The sequence below is a fragment of the Bactrocera neohumeralis genome, chromosome 3 (assembly GCF_024586455.1).
Source record: "Bactrocera neohumeralis isolate Rockhampton chromosome 3, APGP_CSIRO_Bneo_wtdbg2-racon-allhic-juicebox.fasta_v2, whole genome shotgun sequence".
NCBI classification, from domain to species: domain Eukaryota; kingdom Metazoa; phylum Arthropoda; class Insecta; order Diptera; family Tephritidae; genus Bactrocera; species Bactrocera neohumeralis.
The window spans coordinates 21,024,859-21,048,343 of record NC_065920.1 but is presented as its reverse complement, the minus strand read 5'-3'; the positions used below and the strand labels follow the sequence as shown (position 1 = coordinate 21,048,343).

At 34.5% G+C, this 23,485-nt stretch overlaps 1 protein-coding gene and 1 long non-coding RNA gene across 3 annotated transcripts in view; one reads left to right on the top strand and one right to left on the bottom strand.

Moving 5' to 3' along the window:
* The window catches only part of LOC126753957 (uncharacterized), a 43,895-nt gene extending 29,139 nt beyond the window's left edge, over positions 1 to 14,756 (top strand). For both annotated transcript variants that reach the window (XM_050465750.1, XM_050465749.1), the window contains exon 3: positions 13,396 to 14,756. In XM_050465750.1, coding sequence (XP_050321707.1) covers positions 13,396 to 14,439 — 1,044 coding nt within the window. In that variant the 3' untranslated portion in view covers positions 14,440 to 14,756. The remainder of the gene's footprint in view (positions 1 to 13,395) is intronic.
* The window catches only part of LOC126753958 (uncharacterized), a 111,551-nt gene extending 93,041 nt beyond the window's left edge, over positions 1 to 18,510 (bottom strand). The window contains exon 1 of the long non-coding RNA XR_007666235.1: positions 18,128 to 18,510. This is a non-coding gene — a long non-coding RNA (uncharacterized LOC126753958). The remainder of the gene's footprint in view (positions 1 to 18,127) is intronic.
* Positions 18,511 to 23,485: the final 4,975 nt, after the last annotated feature.

Here is a 23,485-nt window from a genome sequence, read left to right as displayed (position 1 = left end):
GTATATATATGTTTATACATATGTATATAGCTAGGTGCGTGCATGCCTTTGTCGCACATTTATTACCGACAGGAAATCGTCTGACCTAATTTTCTGCAAATCTGCGCTGTTTTTTTTTTGCGAAAATTTTAATTTACCGACTTGTATTTGGCTTTAGTAAACTTGTGGTTACGCAAGCGCGTGCGGCATTTGAAAATTTTAGTGGCCCGCGCTCTTAGTTGATGAAGTTTAATTTTATCGCTTTGCCATTCGCACACATTAATTGCCGCCAGGCACTCAGCGCCTTCAATTAATGAGAAATGCGAAGTAACTGCTTTGCATTTTTCATGTTTTTTTTTTTGAGAATTCATTGCTTTTTGCTTTAATTTATACATCCTACGCACTTGTGTTCCAAGCCAATCGGTCGTGTGAGAAGCAAAATATTTCGCACCAATTTATTGCGGATTTCGCAATGCGCATCAGCGGCTCTCGGCTGTCGTATTATCGAAATATTTGGTGTTTTACCGATTTACCGATCCATTTGGTGATATACAAGTATACAGCGAGAGTTTTGTTGGAGTGCCGGTTTTAAGGTTAAAATTTTAAGAAAACAAATTAATAATGGAGCGCTTAGAAACATTTAGGTCTCTAACTGAAGGAAAAAACCGAAAAACTCTAAACCATGATAATATTAAGGCAGGTTCACACTATACAGGTAGTTAAAAACTTTCTTCTTCACACTATACACGTAGAAAATAACCTTTTCATTCTCAGATTTCAATTTCACACTATAGCTGTGTATAACAATTTTCCACCTCAAAGCGAAAATAAATTTTAATAATTATGACAGGTTCACACTATGCCGGTGGATAAAAATGTTTACTCGCAGGAAAGAACTGATTAAAAAATGGCCAAATTCTTCTTCTTCCAAAAGTGTATCTAACTGCTTGTCCTCAAGTCTCACCCTGTACAAAATTTAGTTCATTTTTATATGCACTTAAGTACTCATACCAAAACAAGTGTTGCAGTACAACTTTTCCAAATGCCAAATCAACTTTGACGTAATCGCGGCGTAGACAGCCAACATGCCACCAATTTCAGTTGTAACTGCCGTCTGTCGGCGTCGGTGGCGTACAGGCACAAAAACGAGATAGTACATTATGCAATTTATTATGTGTTTATGATTCTATGGAGATCACTTTGGTGACAGACTGACACAGTTTGAAATTAATGAAATTGCATCATAATCATTGATTGCTGCGAATATGTGGCCCCATGCTAGCTTGCACCACTAGGGATGCAATAAAATGTATTTAATGGGTGAGAGAGATGTAATAATGTTTTCTAGTGTGATTATTGGAAATTAGTGCCCATGAATCATTTGCTTGTTTTGGATCTTAGAAACATTTTATTGAATTTTAACCATTTCGTGTATCAATCGGGGTTTTTGCTTTCAAACATATAGAAATATTGATTTAAACACCATTATAGACCGAAAGAGCATTAATACTCCATGTACTTTCGTCGTCTGATTCGAAAATGTAGTTTCGAAAAAAAATGCTGTGTTGATTGACCCAAGTGACATTACAGTGAGTTGAACAAAAGAAAATTCAATGAAATTTTGTGAAACTTTCTAGGAAATAATAATATTAATTTCGTGTCAGGCAATCGATTTTATGAAAGTATTAGACATAATTCATATATATTTTTAGTTGAGTAAGTTATATTTACATAGTTTCAAGAAAAGTTTTCCATAGCATTTTTAATTGAGACAATTAAGGTTTTAATTGAGCTAACGTTACGTTGATTGTATTAAATTCACACTTGGTTTAACAAATTTTTTCCTATGGCTTTTTTAATTGAGTCAATTAAGGTTTTAATTTAGTCAACGTTACATTGGTAGTGTTAAATTTGCATTTGTTTTAACAAAAATTTTAACATACTTTTTTTAATTTAGTCAATTAAGGTTTTAATTGAGCCAACGTTAGGTTGATTGTATTAAATTTACATTTGTTTTAACAAGATTTTTCCCAAAGCTTTTTTAATTGAGTCAATTAAGATTTTAATTAAGTACCTTTACATTTATTTTAGCAAAAGTTTTGCCATAGCTTTTTTAATTGAGTCAATTAAGATTTTAATTGAGACAATGTTAGGTTGATTTTATTAAAAACATTTCAACAAAATAACAAAATGTTTTTTATCAAATCAACAAGTTGGTTTTTTTAATTTGAGTCAATTAAGATTTTATTAAATTTACATTTTTTTAACAAAATGTTTCCTATAAAAATGTGCGGTTGATACATATATTACAAAAATTTATTATACAAATATCTTAGCAGAGTGAGCATAAATGTCATTAATTACAATATAAATTACAAAATATTTCTCCAACATTTTGTTAAGCAAGTAAATTAAGATAAATCAAAAATCTTTATTGAGCGATGAAGAAAAAATTGGAAGACTTTTCCAGTGAAAATCATGTCAGAAATAAAATTTTTAAAGTCTCCTAATAATTATAACATTAATTATATTATACCATATTATAAAAGTTGATTAAAAAATGTATTAAATTAACTCAATTAAATAAATTTTTTGAAGCAAAATTAAAACACTTATAATTCAATAAACAACAAGAAATCATATATTTTACTAACGTTTCAAATAATTCGTCAAAGAGTCACCATTTCACTGAATAAATTTTTCTATTCTTATTAAAATAGACAATTTGCTAATTGAGTACATTAGAGACTAAAAATTGAGATAGACAAAAAACTGCACATGTTATCAACATTTCAGATAAATTTTTCAAAGAGTCACTTTCGGTTAGCAAGTTTTTCTATTCATATTAAAATAGACAATTTGCTAATTGACTAAATTAAGAGATTAACAAAAAACTGGAAATTTTATAAACGTTTCAGATAACTCCTCCAAAGGGTCACTTTTTCACTTAGAAAACTTCTCCATTCTTATTAATGTAGACAATTTGCTGATTGACTAAATTAAGGATTGAATTTTGCATGCAGAATTCCTTCTCTCAAATTAGCTTCCGTCATATTAAAGAGGAGAAACATTTTTCTTAATATTTTATCAGTTGAATAGTGTTTTTAGTGCCCAAAAATGTCCCAAAAATTATTTTGTTAATCCTAGCTCATCGCAAATTTATAAATTATCAAACGCATACAAAATATCTCAAGCACTTCTACCTTTTAAACTCATATTAATTTAAAATACCAACCTCTCAAACAATTACTACCGCTATTGATCAAACTTATATCCCTTATTTCTTATATCAGCATTGTCAAAATCTAACAAATATTTATATTAATATAAATATATATTTTCAATAATAAATTATGATTTTATATTCATAACATTTGAAATAAACAAACGCCACGTCCACTTTGATCAACGCCCACAAAAGTGCCACTCAACACCCAATCAAGCACACTTCAAACACGCCACTACCGGCACTTGGCAGTCAAGCAACACAAACACACACAAATGCACACCCTTTCGCGTCATAATTGCCATAATTTTGTGTGCAGTAAATTTTTTTCAGTTTTCATGGCATTTAAATTCAATTTTCCACACAAAATGCCAAGATGATAAATCTCGCAGTGTGGGTGGTGCGTGTAGACCAACAGCACTTGCGGCCGTAAAAGATGCAAGTCAGCAAAAAAAGTTATGAAAAACTGCATAAATTGTTTAACAAAAGGTGTGTTGTATATTTCGTGTATTTACATTGTTTACGAGCTGTTACAACGGCTGGCTGGCTGTCTGCCTGTCTGTCTGCCTGACTACCTGACTACCCAGTCCCAGTGTATATGGCGGCGTTTGTGTTATCAATGAATCAGCTGAGAGCTGTCAATATATTTATTTGCGAGCAAAATGCAATCGACTGTGTGCGCGCGTGTGTGTGTAAGCGCAGCAGTGCGGTAGCGCAATATTGTAACGGTCGCAGTAAATGATATTAATCACAACAATAAAAGTGCTTAGCGGCACCAGCAGCGTTTATGGCCATCCGCGTGCAGCCGAGCTGCTGAGTGAGGCTTGCAGGTGTCATTACAGACTTTTTACTGTGTGCTATATATACAATTTTTATTTATTTTTATTTTTTTTTTTGAATTTTGCTTTTCTTCGCGCTCTTTCATCTTGGCGCAAGCCGCCAGCGCTGATTTGGGCGCAATACAAATGCACGCGCCTACAAAAAAGCGTTTACATGCACGCCCACACCTTGCATTTATTTTGCTTTATCTCTATTTTCATGCTACATATTGTTGTTGTTAATGTTATAATTTTTTTTTTGGTTCACCCACTCCCCTTCTACCGACATTTTTTGCACCTGCAATGTTTGTTTATTGCCTGGCGAGTTAATTAAGCCATTAAGCATGCGATAAGCGTCGGTCCGTTGCGTTGTATGTATGTATATATGTATGTGTTGGCACGTGAAAATCCACCACAAAACTATACGCAAGCCTGCCAATAAAATAATAAAAACACAAAAATACTAACAGCCCAGCGGAAAGACTGTACGGCTATGCTATATTAATAGCAGCAGGTTCGTTGCTTAAGTCTTTCGTTTGCGATTTATTGTATTCTCAATATTAATTTCAATTAAAGCGTAATAAACTTTTATGGTTTTTATGATGAGTTGTATTTATTAATTAGTTGCGTTTTTTGTTATTGCTTTTCAAATAAGTCGGTTTCTAATAAATTGCCGGTTGATAGAGATCATAAATTTATTTCATTGAAAATCATAAATTAATTAAAGCTGCGATTTTACAAAAATGCTTTATATATAAAATATTAAATTTTATTTTTAATATAAAATATTAAACTTTTTTTTTAATTGTTGAAAAAAATTCTTCAATTCAGAAAAAAAACGTGATTTGTGATTTTTTAAGGCATTTTATTTTATTAATAAATAATAAATGCTCATTACTGCATTAAATGTATTTTACTAATTGGCGATTCAATTTAAAAAAGATTCTCTTGTATATATAACCGACCTCGAAATGAAATTTTTGAAAAAAAAAACTCTTCTTATTTTCAACTCGCCTATATTTCCGGCATTGAGACCCCTTGAACAAAAGCCCCAATCATCTAACAACGCTCTCTTGGCGAACTTGTTGGATAACCGGAACCATACCACAAGCGGGAACAAAAGCTAGATCATCTATATAGTGAAAAAGTACGTGTTTTTGCTGAAAAACGTTTTCAAAAATAATATAAAAAGATTTCAAAGTGGCTTAAAGTCGAAATTATTATAAAAAATCGTATTCTTACAATCAATATCTGACAAATATATCTATGAAAGTCCGGTTAAATTACAAGTCGATCGGTCTGACAGTTTCGAAGAAATTTACCGCAGCAACTCGAAAACTAACCTTTCGGGAAAAACACGTTTAATGTTATGGGCGTCGATTATACTAAGTTATATTATTATAAGATGTAGTAAACTTTTGTAATTCATAAATACTAGTTCAAGTCAATAAGTGTTATATATAATTTAATTATATGAATATAATCGTTTTAGTCAAGTTTCGAACTAACATAATTTTAGTCAAGAACTAAACCAAATTTTAGGGAAATAAAATATTTTTTAACGGGCCAATTGAAAAGACTTCTGCCTGGGCAAAAATACAGTTCAAACAAAACCTTGGCTTGATAATGAGTTTTTGGACACTGCCCCAGGAAAATCACATCAAGAATTTAAGTTTAGACGTGGTAAAATGAGCAGCGAAAACGGTGAATGCAGTGGACGCCCAAAAGCGGTTGTTATCCACGAAAATATCAAAAATTCCACAAAATAATTTTTGATTACGGTGAAAAGTTGTTTAGGACATATAAGTGTTGTAGAATATTTAGTATAATGAAAATTAAGTGCCTCGTGACAATGACCAAAAACAAAGAATCCAATTTTTGAAACCTGTAACCCATGTAACTCCTTAAAAAGCTTATATTTCTGTACAATCATAATTTATCTGAGTCATAAATCAGTTAATCTCTTCTCTATGTTGATTTATTGTATTTTTACGATATAGTATACTCCTATATATGTACATATATAGAAGTCGTAAGGTGTTTGTATTTGCTGGTATTTTTTTCGGCTTAAATATAGCTTTCAAAGAACTATTATACAAACATTTTTCAGATGATATTCATTCTCCAAACTACCATAATACTCTATTCATGTCAGCCTCTCTACTTTGGCTGCTTAACTTTCACTGTGCTTACATAAGTTCAAAATTCGAACTTGATAGTTAACGTTATTTTCAGAGCGAATTTTCGACATTTAAAACGTTTTCCTAAAATATATTTCAGCTGTTCGAATGAGGTTTATTTGTTGACTTGAGTTTCTTTAGCGATATCCAAATCACTAATAATATATATTAAGTCTAATTAACAAATGCTAACCAACAATTTATCAGCTAAGGTTGTCAACTATCAACATCAAGCAATAGACTAATTTAGTATGTGAAAGTTATAGTAAAGTTGACGGCAAAATTCAAACATGAGAATAATATGAGCTCTTAGAAGATATTGCTTATGATAATCGATAGCGTGACAGTCAAAGTGAAAATGTTTGCTGTAGTCTAGAAATTCTAAGAAAAGACATTCCTTTAATATACATATGTATCTAGCAACAGCTAAATAGTGATCTGAAAGTCAAGCGTGATTACTAAAGCCAATTAAAATAGAATCACTTTTCCATATTTAGCATAACTTGCATAACTGCTTTTATTTATTTACTTTGTTGCATTAAAAAAATAACATAATAGCAAAATAAATATAAAAACTAAAGCTCACGTGCGTTTCAATTTATGAATATAAATATTTATGCAACTAGCTAACAGCTAAATCCACTTATGCTGTACATACAAACCCCCTTTCAACCTAACACTGCGGCCAGCCAACCACAGCTTCAACGGTCAATTAGTGCGCAGTTTAACGGCGACACATTAGAAACTGTCGCTATTATTAAATTATTGGAAATATTCATAAAAAAACACAATTATTGATTTTCTATTCATTGCCAACCACCTGCCAAATGGTCATGATTAAAAATAATAATAACAATAACAGCAAAGTAGATTGCAGTGGCGAGTTGCATGGCGCACGACAAAGCGGTCCGCCTACCATTAAACTAGCAGAATAAATCACAGCCTTTATGTAGTGTATATACAGATACATATGTATGTATACAAATATGTGTATAAAGCGTGTTGTTCTCATAGTGTAAAGCAAATGCAAATTTTGTATCTTGCAGCCGGTCGGCGCTGTGCCACAAACGACGGTGCACAGTGCTTGGACATTAACTGCATAATTTGCGCCAGCACTCTCAGCATAATCCGTTAATGCAGTGTAATAAGCGGTGCAAAGGCGCAAGTAATAAGCAAACAGATACAATTTCGCCTAAGAAATGTAAACAAATTGTGAATGGCAGGCAATTAGATGTATGCACATACTTATAAAGTTATGAACGAGGGTGGTTCAATATGTAAGAAGCTGAGTTTATTTTATGTTTTTTTATATGATATGTTATTTTAGGATATTTAAGTAGATCTATGGAAAATAGAATATAGAAAAAATATAGGAAAATGTTTTGGGAATAGCACTTTGGAACAAATTTAGAAACAATATATAGTCCAAGGGTCTGAAATTGTATTGATTTATGGATTAAATCTGAATTATTCTAATTTGCTAAGAAAAAATCAGCTGTAGCGCCAACACTTGGAGTATATTTACATCCCTGCCAAAGAACACCCGGATATGACACACAGCGCCCCCTGATAGGAGGAAGCCCATATTACAATGATAATGTTGAACTTTGTTGAGGTAGGGGGAAGGGACTGGGCAATTTTTTCCGTTTTCTGAGAAAACCTAACGACTTAAAAAAAAATCAAAATACGAGGGCTGCTAAATACATATATTCTGGCCTAGGGCAACACTAAGTGTTGCCAGGTGCTATCTGACATTTCCATTGGAAAGTTTGACATTTTTTAGCATAACATCACTCAGAACGTTTTGTCATTTAATCGTGAATTGTTTTATTTACAGGGAATTAAAAAATTCATCTCGGCCAAAAAATGGAATTAACTCGTGAACATTTTCGTGCGATCATTTTTCACAACTTTCGACGTGGATTATCACGACAAGAGTGCATCGATGAACTAAAATCTTTGTATGGCTATGAAGCACCATCCTATAGCACTGTGAAAAACTGGTACAACGAATTCAATCGTGGTCGACGCTCGCTCAAATACGAATTCCGTGAAGGTCGTCCAAAAACAGCCGTTGTGTCAGAAAACTTCGATGCCGTACGTGAACTGATAATGCAAGACCGTCATGTAACATATGTATAAAAATGCAATAAAAAATATGAAAAAAAATAATAAAATGTATCTACTGTAGTCATCTATGAGGCGAATCAAAACTCTGCAATGGTTAAAAAAGTCATTCATGACGTAAATATATATTCATATCATTAGGCCAGAAATATAGTCCAAAACCTACGTACTTTGGAACTTTTATTTGTTGGCATTTTTTTCGAAAATTGAATAAAACATAAATATTTTTAATAAAACAAGAAAAAATGTTAACTTCGGTTGAAGCGTAGCTATAATACCCTACATAAATACAAAAGATTCCTTACAAGAACTTAGTTTTGAGTGGTTTTGAGTGGTTGACGAAGAAAAACAAAGAATCTGCGGCGGACAAATAAAACGCTAAAATTTCTGCATGAGAACTTGTGAAGAATACTACACGGTCTCAGTGTATAGTATATTCCTCTGTTGGATACAATCGGCGAAGACTTGAAGACGCGCATTTCTATTGAAGTATTGGATAGATTTCAACTGAGTTTGCTGCTTCCAGAAAAAGTATGTGCTTTGAAAACCAAAGAAATGGAAAATCTGATTGACTGCTTGATAGATAGATTCAAAGGCCTATTGGATAATGACAACGTCGTGCGGTTTTTAAAGCTCAAATGTCAAATTGATCACTGGCAGTGGCATTGGAGGCAGAAACAAAAGTCAAAATACAACAAGTTACTGACTACTGCATTGGAAACATTAAAGCACTGCGATGTAGACCTATACCCCATAATTCATAGTTTTCTTCGCATATTCTGCAAACTTCCTGTTACGAAAGTGAGCTCTGAACGCTTTTCTTCGACACTTCGCCGCACAAAAACGTGGCTAAAGACGAACATTCTTCAAGATGCTGCACACGCATCATGATATTGAAGTCACTGCAGAAGAAGTTCTCAAAAGAATCTCAAAACTTGTTTAGTTAATAGCAGATAATTTGCCTTATTTAGTGTTTCAAATAGCCAAATCTGAAGTTCAGCGAATCTCTTAAGCACTCTTGTAATGCTCTTGACGAGGCCTTTGTCCTCAATATTTCTTTTAAGGCACCAAAGATTGTAACACATAGACGAATACGCTTGAACCAGAAGTATAACCGATATTTACTTTTAAATTTGGTAGTAATTTGGTTGCAATCAAGTTTTTTTTTTTTAATTTCTGAAACAGTTTTTAAGCAACAAATAATATCTTTTATTCGGACTAAATTAAGGTTTATACAAATTTTCGAAGTTATCTGTCTGTAGTGGCTTGATAAAAGAAGAAAAACTTAAATCAACTCAATTAAAGACAGTTAGTACAGTTGAAAGTATTTTATCCGCACTTACTGCACCGAAAATTCCTGAACCCCGCAAACCACCCTCGCAATTATAGTAAGTGTAAAGTATACAATGATACCGACGAATTACTGGTCAAAGTATTGACGCTTGGCAGCTTATTCACTCAAAGTCTGAATTGACTTTAATTTGCCTGCAATTGTAGTAGAAATCCAAGTGTCTGCGATATATTTACATATCAACGAATACTTCTGTGGATTACCGTTAAAGCACCGTAATTTCACAGTAGCTCCACTGTTTCACAGCTATAATGGCATGGCGTTATTTTATAGCGTGTTCATTTATCACAAGCTCAACGCTTGTCTCGCTCAAATGCCACATCATTGTTGTAGTCCATTACCTAGGCGATAAGCTGGCAACGCCTGGCGCAAGTGTTATAAGGCGTCGACGCCAACAAATAATGCACCGCAATCACCCGCCATAATTATGGCAAATTAACGACAAAGACAAATCGTAAGCGCTGTCGTCGCACTCAGCACATTGTCGGCACGCCTGTCAAGGCGGACAAGCCAACGTCTGTCCAAATGCTGCAGTCGGTTTTCTTTTGTCGAATTTTATTCGTTTGTCGGCCGTTTCATTGGTTTTGTTTTGTGGCAGCCAAAAGTGGCAAAAAAACGCTGCTGAAAGGTGACAAATCGCTACCAAATATAGCGAACAGAGAGCAGCAAAACGAAGCATTTTGTCTAGAATTATAGTCTTCGCAAAGTGTGTAATTTCGTACATAATGGCAACACTAATTGGCTGTCTATTCAACGTTGGTGCATAAATATATTTTAAAGTACATATATATAAGTGGCTACATTTGTATTATGTTCGTATACTGAGTGTATGAATCACTTGGAAAATAGTATGGAGCAAATTTCGTCCATCATTGTAATCAGTTTGGAATTCTCAACTGTCTAAATTATGGTATTTCTATAAGGGGAAGGAATAGAGGTTCCCAAAGTATGAACTAACCTAGCATTAACTCGCCTTTTTGCTTATCTTTCACTTGGAAGAGTTAGACTTTATGATATTTCTAGAAGTGGAAAGATTAAAGGTTCCCTAGCATTAACTCTCCCTATCACTTATTTTTCACTTAGAAAGAGTTCTTTGAAAACTTGGAAAAGTTTATCCAGAATAAATACTCCCCTATAATTTTTACTCTAATAGTAATTGTTACTGCACTGACAGCTCTTGCTCTTTTAATCTCTTGAGAGATGTTACCATGATAAGCATAAGCCATAAAAAATCGAAATTGATTTCGGGTTCTCGAACTTTTTCAAAAATCAACCAATCATAAATTAATTTCACTCCAAAATTTCAGATTTAACGGTGTTCGGGATAACATTTCGGATTCCCGAAATTATATGTGGAATTAATTGCGCTACATAATAACCATAAGAAACCAAAACAAGCGAGAAATTTTTTTAAATTAAATTTCGGGATCCCGAAAAATTTTATGTGAAAAATTTATTATACCACACAACTAAGCAATAACCAAACTGAGCGCGCCATTAATTTGGATTAATTTTCGGGATCCCGAAATCAGTTGTAAAATTTATTTCACTACTCAATTAATATTTTTAATCATAAGGAACTTAAAAGAGCACGATATTAATTTGGTTTAATTTTCGGGATCCCGAAATTAGTTGTAAAATTTATTGCAGCTCCACAATGAATTTTTTGAAATCATAAACAATTAAAACGAGCGCTAAATTTAATAAGTCAATTTATTCGTCTAAGATTTCATAACACAATAACGCAAAATTATTGATTATTAAAGAAAAATCCATATTTCTGATATTTTTACCAGCTCTAATTAAATCACTTAAGAAATTCCATACAATCAACTTCACTTTGCTTGCGCTTGTCAACAGATAATACTTGACATTAATTTATGTCATTGAAAAAACGCATTGACAATGACAAAACTCAGCAACACGACAACAGCAAATCGCAGACAACACGTGATTAGAACCAAATGTCTTGATCCAATGCACAGCTATTTAGCGACGCTTGCACCGATTATTTATACGACCGAGTTTTACACGCCTCGACTTGCGCATATTCTTGCACGTATTTTTATGGAATTTTAGTATGAATGCAATTATACTCTATTTTTGTAATTAAATTTGCAGAAAAACTTGTTTTGTCTCGAAACAACGCAGCCAGGACAGTTCTGCGTTCCAAAGTGGAATGTTGTTTGCTTTTCCTTAAGTGGAAGTCACTTCTTGTGGTATACTTATGGCGTGCACTGTGTTTCAGTAATTATGAAAGGTCTTTTTATTGCTTTGGGGCTTGCTTATATAACATATGTAGCGCTTACACCTTTTCTTGATGCAAGGCAGAGCCTTTTCTCTTAGTTATTTGAGAGAGGTTTTCCGCAAACTATAATCGTCTCCGAATGGCAAACAGATTGTTTTAAATTTCTCTTTCTTAGAAGAAATGCACTTAAATACTTGAAAATGAGAAATTACTCTTAAAACATTCTGTAATTTTCGGCCTCGATGTTGATTTGAACAATCAACTCAAAATGGAGTAGTCTATTCATGCCTTTCTAGAATAGTAAACGGTAGCAAAAGATCTACCAAAAGGAGGTCATTGAGCACTAAACAAATTAACAAGTCTAGGACATGACCTTGACCTTGGCAGTAACTATCGACGCGATGTCTTAATCTGAAATTTGTCCGGAGGATACCGGTAAGACAATTGTAAATGATGTTTTAGTAATTAAAGCATTCTATAATTAAATTAGATTAGGTTTGATGGCTGATACAGAGATCTCACTTAACCTTCTAAATGCAGTTCTCTGTAAAGACATGAAGAGATATGAGAGTCTGAGCTCTCAAGTATTTAAGCCTTTATCTTGCAGACGTAGAACAATCAAGAAGGAAGTTCTGAAATGTTTTCACCTCATCTTCTTCCATACTGCCTCTGCAGTTGGCGTCTGGTAAAGTTTTCAATCTTACGGCATTGGCGTCATAGGTCAAGGACCTATTAGAACTCCCACAACTAAGAAGAGGATAATCTCGCTAAGGGCAAAGGAGGTCTCTGGATGTCTTGCGATCGAAGTTAGGCTAAAAAGATCTTGGGAAAGCGCTGACCAAGTAGAGTGAAGCATCGATCCGTTCCTAATCTACTAATAGCGGGACTGAGGTGGTTTTCTTTTGCAGCTGGTTAGCTAGACAGTTACCTGCGATTCCGCTGTGGCTTGGATAACAAGGTTGGGCATTTCTTAACCAATTCTAAACCCACAATTAATAAGCTCAAGGCCGGTATCTTGCACTCCGGATTAATAAATCTTAATATCAGCAACCTTTATGATTACTTTTATAGCTAATGGCCACCAAAAAGAAATGATTGGACATAGATTCTTTCAAAATATGGCCATCTTTACTCTTTAGTAGACACTATCTTCTTCTTCCGTACTCCGCGTGCTGATTCTTATTATTCTTACAAATTACGGGTATGTTTTGTAAGGTTTTAGAACACCCTGACCCAATCAGTCAAAATCATAGCTACGAGCGATTAATTTTAAGTACAGTTAGAGGGATGTTGTGGATTTATTAAGGCTTCTACCTTGCTGGAAATTCGATTTGAGTTCTTATAGATTATAATTAATACTTCCTTTGTGAAAATAACTATTTCCTTTATATGATGAACAGAATCTATTAACCCAATTGAATGTACTTCCCAACTAACTTTACTTTTCTTATCTTCTTCTTTCACAGATGACGTTTACACTATCACCAGTACGCCGCCTCGTAGCTGCTTCGGCGCTGCTATTGCTTTTCAGCCACGTTAATGCTAACGGTTATCATTATGGACCACCGACGGCACCATCAGCACCGGCACGTCCTCCCAGTAATTCAGGTCATTACTTCGGACCCATCCCTACTACAGTGCCACTACCACCGATACCAGCTCTGCCAGCTCTACCCACTGGTCGGCCACGTGTACAGCATTTCCTGCCAGGTCCGCCTCCCACACGCACGCAAACGCAGACAATCGTCCAAGTGCATCCCGGTTCATCTGCGGCACCACGTCCAGCGCCGCCTCAACAACTACCTCCGTCCGGTCCTTACAATTCGTTCGGTGGTAACTTCGGTGAGCGCTTACCAGCACAAGCACAACAAGGTGGTGGCTATCATTATGGACCTCCTACCGCATCAGCGCCCTCTGCACCATCAGGCCCTGGCGGTTTTCCACAGGGTCCACTCCAACCACAACCTGTACGTGTGCCATTCGGTCAACAACCGATTTACAAAATTGGCAACGATCTCGGTCCCGACGGTGATTTCTACGTGGTCAATGGACGTCAGTTGAAGCAATACGCCGTGGTGGAATTTGTCGACAACGATATCTCACAGGACACCAAACCGTTTCTCACACAATCGTTCGTGAATAATTATCGCGCACTCGTAGGCGCTTCTGGCACCGGCGCTATTGCACCACTACCCTCGGCCATGCAATTGGATTCCGCGGCAAATGCGATTTTACGTGAGCAGCAACGACTCGCCTTCAGAGGTGCCACCGCAAGTGGTGACACGATCGCTTTAGGTTCGGGCGGCATCGGTTATGTGCGTCTGCCCGATGGCAGCATAACTTTAGGTTCGGGCTCGCTAAACTTCGTAACTGGCCAACAACATTTGTCCGAGCTGCGGAATGCGCGCACACGCTCCGAGTCACAACGCGATCCACTACATTTCGGTCATGGCCCATTGGAGGATCCTGCTATACAAGTGAATGGAGTGTTAAATAATGGCTTCTTCTGAGACTTTTTCTGTTGCCTTAAGTACATATTTGTTTCATGTCACTCACTCGCTTCTATCTAAGAAATTTAAAATTTATTTTTTTATGATTTTTGTTTAAACGCTGATTTTGTTCTCTTTTGTAAAATATTGCTGCCAACTTTAGTTTTAAGTTATTGAAGAGGAATAAGCAAGCTCAAATAACTGTATATATGTAAATTTGCATAAATATTTTGTATTTGCAATGCATATACGAATTAATTGACCTACGAAGCTTATGTACACACTAATGTATATATACATACTACTTGCCTATATTAAAATAAAAAAATAATATTTAATACATTTTCAGGAGTTTTCGATTTGATTATAGAAGAAAGAGATTAGTGTAACGCATAAACCGACATTCATCTGCCGCTTTTTCGAAAATTTTTAGATATTTACTTAGTATAGGTCTTGATAGATTTCAATATGAACTCAACCTAAAATTTTAAATTAAGATCTTAGCGTTTTTGCAGAACTTTCGATAGCTTGAAATAATTTTTTCCACCCAAAAAATATTGTAGTTATTGAATAGTCGAAAAAGTCTTTTCGTATTTCTAATCAAACATCAAATGCAGTTCAAGCAAGTTGATTTTTGTGATTTGTACGAAGAAGATGTGTTGACTGCACGCCAATGCCAAAATTGGTTTCCAAAATTTTGTTCCAGCAAATATCGATCTTTATCAAGCACCACGTTCTGGAAGACATCTTGAAGCCGATTTGGAAAAAATAAAGTAAAATTTTCGAATAACAACTCTGGAGATAGCTGAAAGATTAAATTTAACTAACGCGACCGTTTACAAGCACATGAAACGTCTAGAACTAATTTCGAAGCTTGATTTATGAGTACCTCATGTTCTTACAGAACGAAATTTACTACGTCGCGTTAATGACTATAATTTGCTTATCAAATGTCAAAGAAACACATTGTTACTGGGCTAAAAAAGATGAACCAGCTCAAATAGTCACCAAAAGATAGTTATTTTGTCACTTTGGTGGAATTTGAAAGGCATGTTATATCTGAGCTTTTGCCTAAAAATATCACGATTAATTCTGAAGTGTATTGTGATCAACTGGACAATTTGAGTGATGCAGTCTAACAGAAGAGGCCAGATTTTATCAATGGAAAAGGTGTAGCGTTATACCAGGATAATGCGAGGCCTCATTCAAATTTAATGATTCGCCAAAAGCTTTTACAGCTGGATTGGAATGTGCTACCACACCCACCATATTCTACAGGCTTGGCCTCTTTGGACTATTACTGCTTCGGGTCTTTGTAAAATTTTTTGACTTGGACCAGGTTTTTGCCTGCAAGGATCAACAATTTTATAAGCATGGAATCAATATCTGGCCGGAAATGGCATTTGGTATTAGAATATGTAATTTCATAAAATTTTCTACACAATGTTTTCCACCAAAAAAACGAAGTGAAAGACAAAATAATTAAAAGTTCTTTGGTGCTGTATTAAGCGAGAAGCACTTGAAAATCTTGAGAAATTACAAAGCGTTTTTTGGTAAAAACTAAAACTGGTTGAAAATATTGGGAGGTCTAAATTGTATAAATCGAAGTTCACAGATATTTCTACATTCGTTGTTCCAACTGATATCTATATTCAAAAGTCCTAAGTATCTAATTCCCTTAGTTTCCTAGTTTGCCTGTAAATTTATTTACTTTTACTTAAATATAAAACAAAAAATATTACAGATTTCTTCTTTTATATCTCATATATTTTTTCCATTACTTCTAATAGAAAAATAGAAGCCATAACCAGAACACCTTTCAAAAATATAAGACTATATTTTTACTTTTTTTTGATTTTTAAAACAACCAGAAAGCCAATTGTCTAACCTTCAAGGAGGAGTTAAAAGTTTTTAGTAGATATTTTTCAAAATAACAGGTTTCCAACAATTACTGTAAAGCCTGTTTTGAATATTGAAAACTTTCAGGAAATAAAGGTGAATCCCTCCACTGCACTGATTTAATATTAAGGTGAAAGCAAGTGATAAGTTCAACATTTTATACTGACGATAATTTTCTCTAGATAATACACGTATTGTTTGGTAATACGACTAAGGTCAAGTGGAAGTTCGAAAATCAATATATACAAAAAGTAGGAGAAAGTATTGACCCGTTTTGAGCCATTTTTGACACAAGCGCACATTTTTATCAGCAGTTTTTTTTTATATATCAGTTTTGGTTTGTGTGATATAGTATGCACATTAAACTTATATGTGTCCCACCTGCCCACTTTATAGAAAGTTTTCAAACTTCAAATACAGCTCTTAGCAATGGTCCAAATTCACCCATCTGCATTACATACGACCTGAGGGAATAAATGAGCACATGTACCAAATTTCATCAACACTTATAGAGTTATCGCTTGAACCTAGGAACGGACAAACTGTCACCCGGAATTCAACTCGTTTCGTTATCCTGGTTTTATATAATTTTATGATTTTTTCGTCTAGTTTTCGATGTTACAAACAATCGTTAAGTGAATAAAACTATTTCAAGCGGTAAATTTCCTACGAAACTATGACTTTTGCAATTTAAAAAAACTTCTTTTCGTTGAGTTAAAAAATTCATAAGACAAAAATGTTCGAAACAATTGGAAGCGAGATATGGATTGTTTTACCTGATAAAGAAAAAAATAGTAAACTGCAAGGCGGGGTATCTGCACGTTACAATTAAGAGTGGAGAGACTTTAAAAATAAATATTATTTTCGAATTTCAAGAATCGATTCTTAATCGACTTCGACTACTGAAGATCGATTCCGAAAAATCGATTATTTTACGAGAAAACTCGATTTTCGAGTAGAATCGGAATCGAGTTTACCATCCCTACTGGCAGCCATCGCGTGCACATATAATAACCTCCGCACAATAACCACCACAAAAAAAAATGATTTTTTTTTCCATGTCATTTATATGGAAAACAGAAAATTTGAAAGAGGCACCTCTTAATATTAATATTAAGAGCTCATCTTTTGAGTGACTTTCTTTTTCACATTTTCGAAAGTTTTTAGCCTGTTTTTCAGTTGAAAGAAAAAGGTTGCCTCAGAATAACACACCCTAATGTAAATATATACTTTATAGGATATTCGACGTTTCCTTCTAGGAGTTACAAACTTCGTGGCAAACTTATCCAAAAATACCTGAAGAGCTTGATTTTAGACATTCGAAACTTCATTAGAATCAATGCTTCGCATCGGATGATTAAAAAATTTACGCAGAAACTAACTAAAGGAAAAAACCATTCGTAGCAAGTGCATGGTAATTGCTTTTGTACTTAAACAGCTGTAACTGAAGTATTTCTGTGCAGTTGGAAAGGCACTGAAGGATGCTCAATGTCGAGAGAAACGAAATTCGTATTCAAAAATGTTCAATAAAAGGTTTGATAGTATTGCAAATAATTTAAACCATTCAGTATACATAATGAAAAAGATTATAAACATGAAAATATAAGTGAAATCAAATATTGCACACTATTATTTAAACGAAACAAATGTTTTCCAATTTTTGTTTGACTGATGCATTGCAGGCAATTGCTATGCATGAGCATGTATCTTATTTTCGAAAATATCTAAAATATTAAATGTTCAAATCAAAAAAACTAAGCAAATAACATTAATCAACAAAAAATAGTAATACTTTCAATAATGAACTTACCACTAAACGAAGCCTCCGCTGCCACATCGCGATTCTGCCGACACAAGATCACGTCAAATAATTTATTAACAATTTGCTATAAATTACTACACCTTTCACTTATTTAACACTTTTCACTCAATTTGAACTTATATTTCACACATTTTAGACACTTTAATGCTTATTTAGCTCGTTTTTCAGAGCGCTTTTAAGGAGGCACGCACTTCCGTGCACGACGCTCCTCTTGCTGCTTTTGCAGCACAAAAACCTTACACAACCGCACTTTACTCTGCTTTATCACGCAACTCCACTGAAATTTGATTTGCACTACTTTTCCTTGCACAAATTCACTTTATTTCACAATTCACTAAATTTCACTTAATTTTAACAATTACACGAAATGACAGACGGCTTGCAACTGACAGGATGCTCAACATGGCGGGCAGATAGAATGACCTGGAAAGAGAAATCAGCTGTTAGATTTGTCGCTTTAGCAAAGTCACGAACCGAAAAATTATTTTAAAAGTGAGTTCGTGACATCTACAGATGATGCTTAGAGTGTACTAAATGTGTATTGGTTTTTAGAACCAGGTATTGGATAACAACTAACGGTTCTTACCGTAAATTGAAAAAAAAAGAAAACGTTATAAATATGTGTTAAATAGCGCAAACAAAGATGGAAAGCATACAAGGAATTTAAGATATTAAGAAAACAGACTGACTACCTCGCAACGTTACGATTGACCACGACACGTGCTGAATGGGATAGATACCAAGAGTTGAAAAGGGAAGCGAGACGCATTTGCAGACAAAAAAAAGAGAGAGGCCGAAATGCGTGAGTACGAAGAGCTTGACAAGCTGGCCGACAGGAGTAATGCTCGAAAATTTTACGAAAAGATACGGCGACTAGCAGAATGTTTGAAGACCGGTGCATACTCTTATAGAAACCCCAGAGATGATCTAGTGATGTGTGCCCAGAACATACTGAAATTATGGGGGGAATCGTTCTCCAGCCTTTCCATTGCCCGACCATGAAGAAGTTCGAATAGCAATTACCCACCTGAAGAACACAACGCGCTGGTGGCCGATGGACTGCCGGCTGAGCTATTTAAACACGGCGGCGAAGAACTCATAAGGAGCATCCATCAGCTTCTTTGTAAAATATGGTCGGACGAAAGCATGCTCGACGATTAGAATTTAAGTATGCTCTGCTCAACATTGCATAAAATGTTGATACGCTCAATATTATGTGAAATATTAAAGCCCACCGTCAATAAACTGATTGGACCTTATCAGTGTGACTTTAGGCCTGGCAAATCAACAACCGACCAGATATTCACCTTGCGACAAATCTTGGAAAAGACCCGTGAAAATAGGATCGACAATCACCACCTCTTCTTCGATTTTAAAGCTGCTTTTGACAGCACAAAAAGGAGCTGCCTTGATGCCAATATGTCTGAATTTGGTACCCTGGCAAAACTAATACGGTTGTGTAAACTGACATTGAGCAATACCAAAAACTCCGTCAGGATTGGGAAGAACCTCTCGAAACCGTTCGATACCAAACGAGGTTTCAGACAAGGCGAATCTATTTCATGTGACTTCTTCAACCTACTTCTGGAGAAAATAATTTGAGCTGAAAAACTAAACAGAGAAGGTACCATCTTCTACAAGAGTGTTTAACTGCTGGCTTATGCTGACGATATTCATATCAAACAACCGCGCCATTAGTTCTGCATGACAACATCTAATGAGTCGACCTTACGAGTTTTCGAGAGAAAAGTTCTGCGAAAGATTTATGGTCCTTTACGCGTTGGCCACGATGAGCTGTATGAGATATACGACGACAGTGACGTAATTTGTTATTGATTTATTGCGCTTTAAGTGGTTTTGATCAGTACCGTTATATGGGGAGTGAACGGGGTTTAAACCGATTTCGTCCATTTTTACACTATAAGTAGGAGTCCCTATAATATTTGCGCTGAGCAAATTTGGTTGTTGTAGCTTTAGTAGTTTAGGAGATATTTACATTGTACTTATTAAAGGGCAAGACCACGCCGACTTTTTCAAAATTTGTTGCTCACAGGTCCCTTTTTCCACTGCGATCACTTATGCCAAATTACAGTTTTATATCTTAATTTAGTGCTTAGTTATAGCACTTTATAGGATTTCTGTTAATGGCGATTTGTGGGCGTGGAAGTGGTCCGATTACGCTCATCTACGAACTCATAAGTGTTTTTGAAGAAACCCGCATACCAAGTTTGAACAGGATATCTCAATTTTGACTTAAATTACAGCTTGCACGGGCGGACAGTCTCACGGATTTTAACTCCTCTCGTCATCCTCATCATTTATGTATGTACATACCTATATATATTAAAGCTATATATATTTCGATTAGTTTTAGGAGGTATATACCACCGTTTGTTGAACAAAACTATTATACTCTGTAGCAACATGTTGTCAAAGTATAAAAATAGTTAAAAACGTATATAGTAAATTTCAAATAATAATTACCATATCCATATTACTTACCCAAATTATAATTATTTTAAAATTTCACCTTCACTAATCAACACATATATATACATATGTATTTCTTTGGCACAAATTACACTTTTATATAAATTTTATTTTCATATATTATACTTTTAATTAATTATTAATACTTAAAACCACAAGCAACTTTTCTTTCACCGTTGAATATATACTTACACATCTACACACATATTATGTTTTAGCAAACATTTTCATACACTTATTAAAACCACGAGCTTTTCTTTTATTTCACTGGCAAATTATAGCACTTTGACATACACAACTCACTCACTTATAACAACACAAAACAGGCACGAACCGTATGCAATAAACTTGCACAGACATGATCGATATCACCGCTATGAACACATGCACTTTTGCAGGAATTCACTTTTCCTTACACATTTACATACATAGCTTTTATTTAATGGCACTTTAACACTTTTAACTTTGAATTTAAAGGAAATGTTTAACATTACTTCCGTATAATAGCTTTAACAATACTTTAGCACAATTTAATATATTTTTATCATACTTGTATTTCACTTAACTTCGCAAAACACCACACGTCACAGCAAATTTCGGCACGAACTGATCGTCTCCTTCTGTTGTTTGCTCACACACACGAAAAGTAACAGGTGCGACTCGTGCGTGGTCAATCGTAATTGTTGTGCAGCATAGCAAAAGGCAATTGTCATATACACGAATGCTTACATACATACCAACATAGGAATGTTAGTGTCGCTATGTTTACGCAAATCAAAGCAATGACTATTATTGAGTAGGAAATTATGAATGAAGAGAGGCGAGTAGTATTTTTCATTAAAGAAACTGTTGTAGTTTGTTGAGAAAAGAATTTTTTCATTGTTAAAGCAAAATTGATGCGTGAAACTTCGTTTATATTGCCAATGATTGCCATTTAATTATTACTAATATTAAATTATTATTAATATTAAATTATTATTAATGCAATGTATTATTATAATTTTTATTGTGATAACTTTTATCATCATTAATATTATTATTATTACTCATATTGCTGTTGTTATTATTATTTAAGAGAAAGAGAGAATTTTTTATAAGGAAAGATTAAAGGAAAATTCAATTAGCAGGTATCGAAGTTATGAAATGAGAAAGAGATATGAGCGGATAAGTAAGACAAGAAAAGAAAGAATGAATAGAGAAGTGTATGTTGTTGGTAGTGTTGGTACTGGATAACTATGCATATCTATAAGGTGGAAAATACTGCTCCCATTTGTAATATACTCTTTGATGTTGCGCAACATTTGGCGGGGACTATAAATTTAAGTCGAATCGGAACTGTTATTAGGACTGAATGTTTGAAATTGGTCGGGACAGAGATCAAATGCCGATTTTTATACTCTCGTATTATTAGTAGGTGTGGTAATATGAAATCCATTATTTTTTCATTAAATAAACGTTTCATTTAGCATAGATGATAGTTCAATTAGGTCAATATGAAACTTTTTCTTCGATAACTTGCTGCAATTTTGAAGGTAATTTCATAATGGCATTCTCCGCTTTTTAAGGAATAAACCCATGTATTACGGGTTTAAAAATCGAATTTTCGTATTGTCTTATTAAATTCTACAACACCTCTAGAATATTGTCCTAATTTTCAAGTTGATCCGAGTAATAGTTTTGGAGATACAGCCTTGAGAACTTGTGCGCTCGAGGCTAGCTAGGCTAAGTGCGCCGTCTTTAAACGCGTTTCACTCGGAACTATGTTTTTGAAGTCGGCTGGCAAGATTTCTCAAGAACTACTCAACCGATCTTCATAAAATTTTACACAGGTCTTTGAGATACAATTCTTAAAGACTTGGACGAAAGATTTTTTTCGATTACAACTATTTGAAAAAAAATTTGGCGAAATTTTCACTGAAATTTTCATTATTTGTAAAAAAGACTGCCAAAAATCCAATTTTCGGGTTTTTTTCCTTCGTCCAAGTTAAGGCTTTAACTAAAACACGAATTTTTTTAACATTAGATGATCCTGTAAGGAGGCATTGTGCCAACGCGTGCGCCGTAAGTAATATTTTCAAATCTTCAAGTTGAAATACATAATGGAAATTATATTATTCAACAAATACTATTAATACTTTCAATAATGAACTTACCACTCAGCGGAGCCTCACTTGCCATATCGCGATTCTGCCGACCAAGATCACGGCACTTCTGCACAGTAAATAATATATTAACTATTTGCTATAAATTACCACACATTTCACTTATTTAACACTTTGCTCTCACTTTGAACTTATATTCCACACATTTTAGACACTTGTGGCACTTTTTTCAGAGCGCTTCTGAGGATGCACGCACTTCCGCGCACGACGCTCCTCTTGCTGCTTTTGCAGAACAAAAACCTTACACAACCGCACTTTACTCTGCTTTATCACGCAACTCCACAGAACTTCACTACTTTTTCTTGCACAAATTCACTTTATTTTACAATTCACTAAATTTCACTTAATTTTAACAATTACACGAAATGACAGACGGCTTGCAACTGACAGGATGCTAACATGGCGGGCAGCTAGAATCACCTGGAAAGAGAAATCAGCTGTTAGATTTGTCGCTTTAGCAAAGTCACGAGCCGAAAAATTATTTTAAAAGTGAGTTGGTGACATCTACAGATGATGCTTAGAGTGTACTAAATGTGAAACTGTCTTTAGAACCAGGTTAGTGGTGACACAAAATGTTCAAATTGGAAGTATTGGATAACAACTAACGGTTTTGTCAGAGAACATAAGCACATTATTGTTTTTATTGTTTTTATGTTCTCTGACTGGAATTAGTTGGGAAGAAATTCCAGTTACT